Source organism: Galeopterus variegatus, unplaced genomic scaffold (assembly GCF_000696425.1).
Source record: "Galeopterus variegatus unplaced genomic scaffold, G_variegatus-3.0.2 Scaffold9701, whole genome shotgun sequence".
In the NCBI taxonomy this organism is placed as follows: Eukaryota; Metazoa; Chordata; class Mammalia; order Dermoptera; family Cynocephalidae; genus Galeopterus; species Galeopterus variegatus.
This window is the reverse complement of record NW_007735812.1, coordinates 69,193-70,339: the sequence shown is the minus strand read 5'-3', so window position 1 is coordinate 70,339 and position 1,147 is coordinate 69,193. Positions and strand designations below refer to the sequence as shown.

The 1,147-nt window shown below is 35.4% G+C and overlaps 1 protein-coding gene across 1 annotated transcript in view; it reads right to left on the bottom strand.

Annotated features, from left to right (window-relative positions):
- Positions 1 to 351: 351 nt before the first annotated feature.
- The window catches only part of LOC103609510 (cytochrome P450 2C19-like), a 44,198-nt gene continuing 43,402 nt past the window's right edge, over positions 352 to 1,147 (bottom strand). The window contains exon 7 of the mRNA XM_008593817.1: positions 352 to 623. Within this exon, the coding sequence (XP_008592039.1) occupies positions 352 to 623 (272 nt within the window). The remainder of the gene's footprint in view (positions 624 to 1,147) is intronic.

Here is a 1,147-nt window from a genome sequence, read left to right as displayed (position 1 = left end):
AAGGTCCATCCATGTTGTTGCAAATGGCAGTATTTCATTCGTTTTTATAGCTGAGTAGTAGGAAGTATAATCACACTTATGAAGTTAAAAATTGAACACATCATGGTGTAAATTCTTTCCAAATTGATCTAGAAATTTAATGTTACCCTGATGACAAACTGACACTTTTAACATTTATTTAGAAAGGTAAACACCTCAGAATGGCCAAAACATTATTAACCAAGTAGAGCAAATTTGGAAGGCTTACACTACCAGGTACCAAAACCTGTAAGGAAGATTTATAGCCCCAAAGTGTAAACAGCATAAAGTCCATTAAGCTGCCATGCATATGAGTTTGGCTCTTCTCTCATATCATGTGGATAGAGGTGTGGAATCACACTGTGCACTTGGGAATTTCAAGAGCACTGAGTTGGAATATAGGAGAAAGAAGCTTACCTTAGGGATGATGTAGTTTCTGAATTTAATGTCACAGGTCACCCCATGGGGAACGTTGATGGGGATAAGGTCAATGTATCTCTGGATCTCATGCACCACAGCATCTGTGTAGGGCATGTCACTCCTGTCCTGCATGCAGGGTCTCCGGTGTCTGCCAATCACTCGTTCAATCTCTTCCTGGATTTTAGCTGATAAGACACAAGGAAGAACTGATACAAAAGGAGAAAAATGGCACATTTGTTGTAGTAATTCAAGGATACATAAAACATTACAAAGGTATCCTAACAGCATTATGCACATTAGTGATATGAACAGAAGTACACTTAAACTTAGAGAAATTATTGCTATAATTCAAAAGCATATATTTGTGCCATAAGCTAAGCATAAAGATTAATCTGTTCATACAAATATAATAGCATATATGATAAGTAATATCAATCAAAATGATGAAATGTTTGCATATATAAAGTTAGCATATAATTAGGTAAAATAATTACTATCTTGCTGAAAGAGAAGCAGGAATCATATTAATTTTGTATCAAAAACATTTATTGTGATTAAAAATTAAATTCTGCTAGTGGATCTATGTGTATGTATGTGTTTGTGTGTTTTCTGTGTCTCTGTGTGTGCACTTTGCAATGGTACTCTTTTCATGTTCCCGCTTCCCAAATGTGTCCACTTTGAGCACTCTAGTAACTTCTGAATAATACAC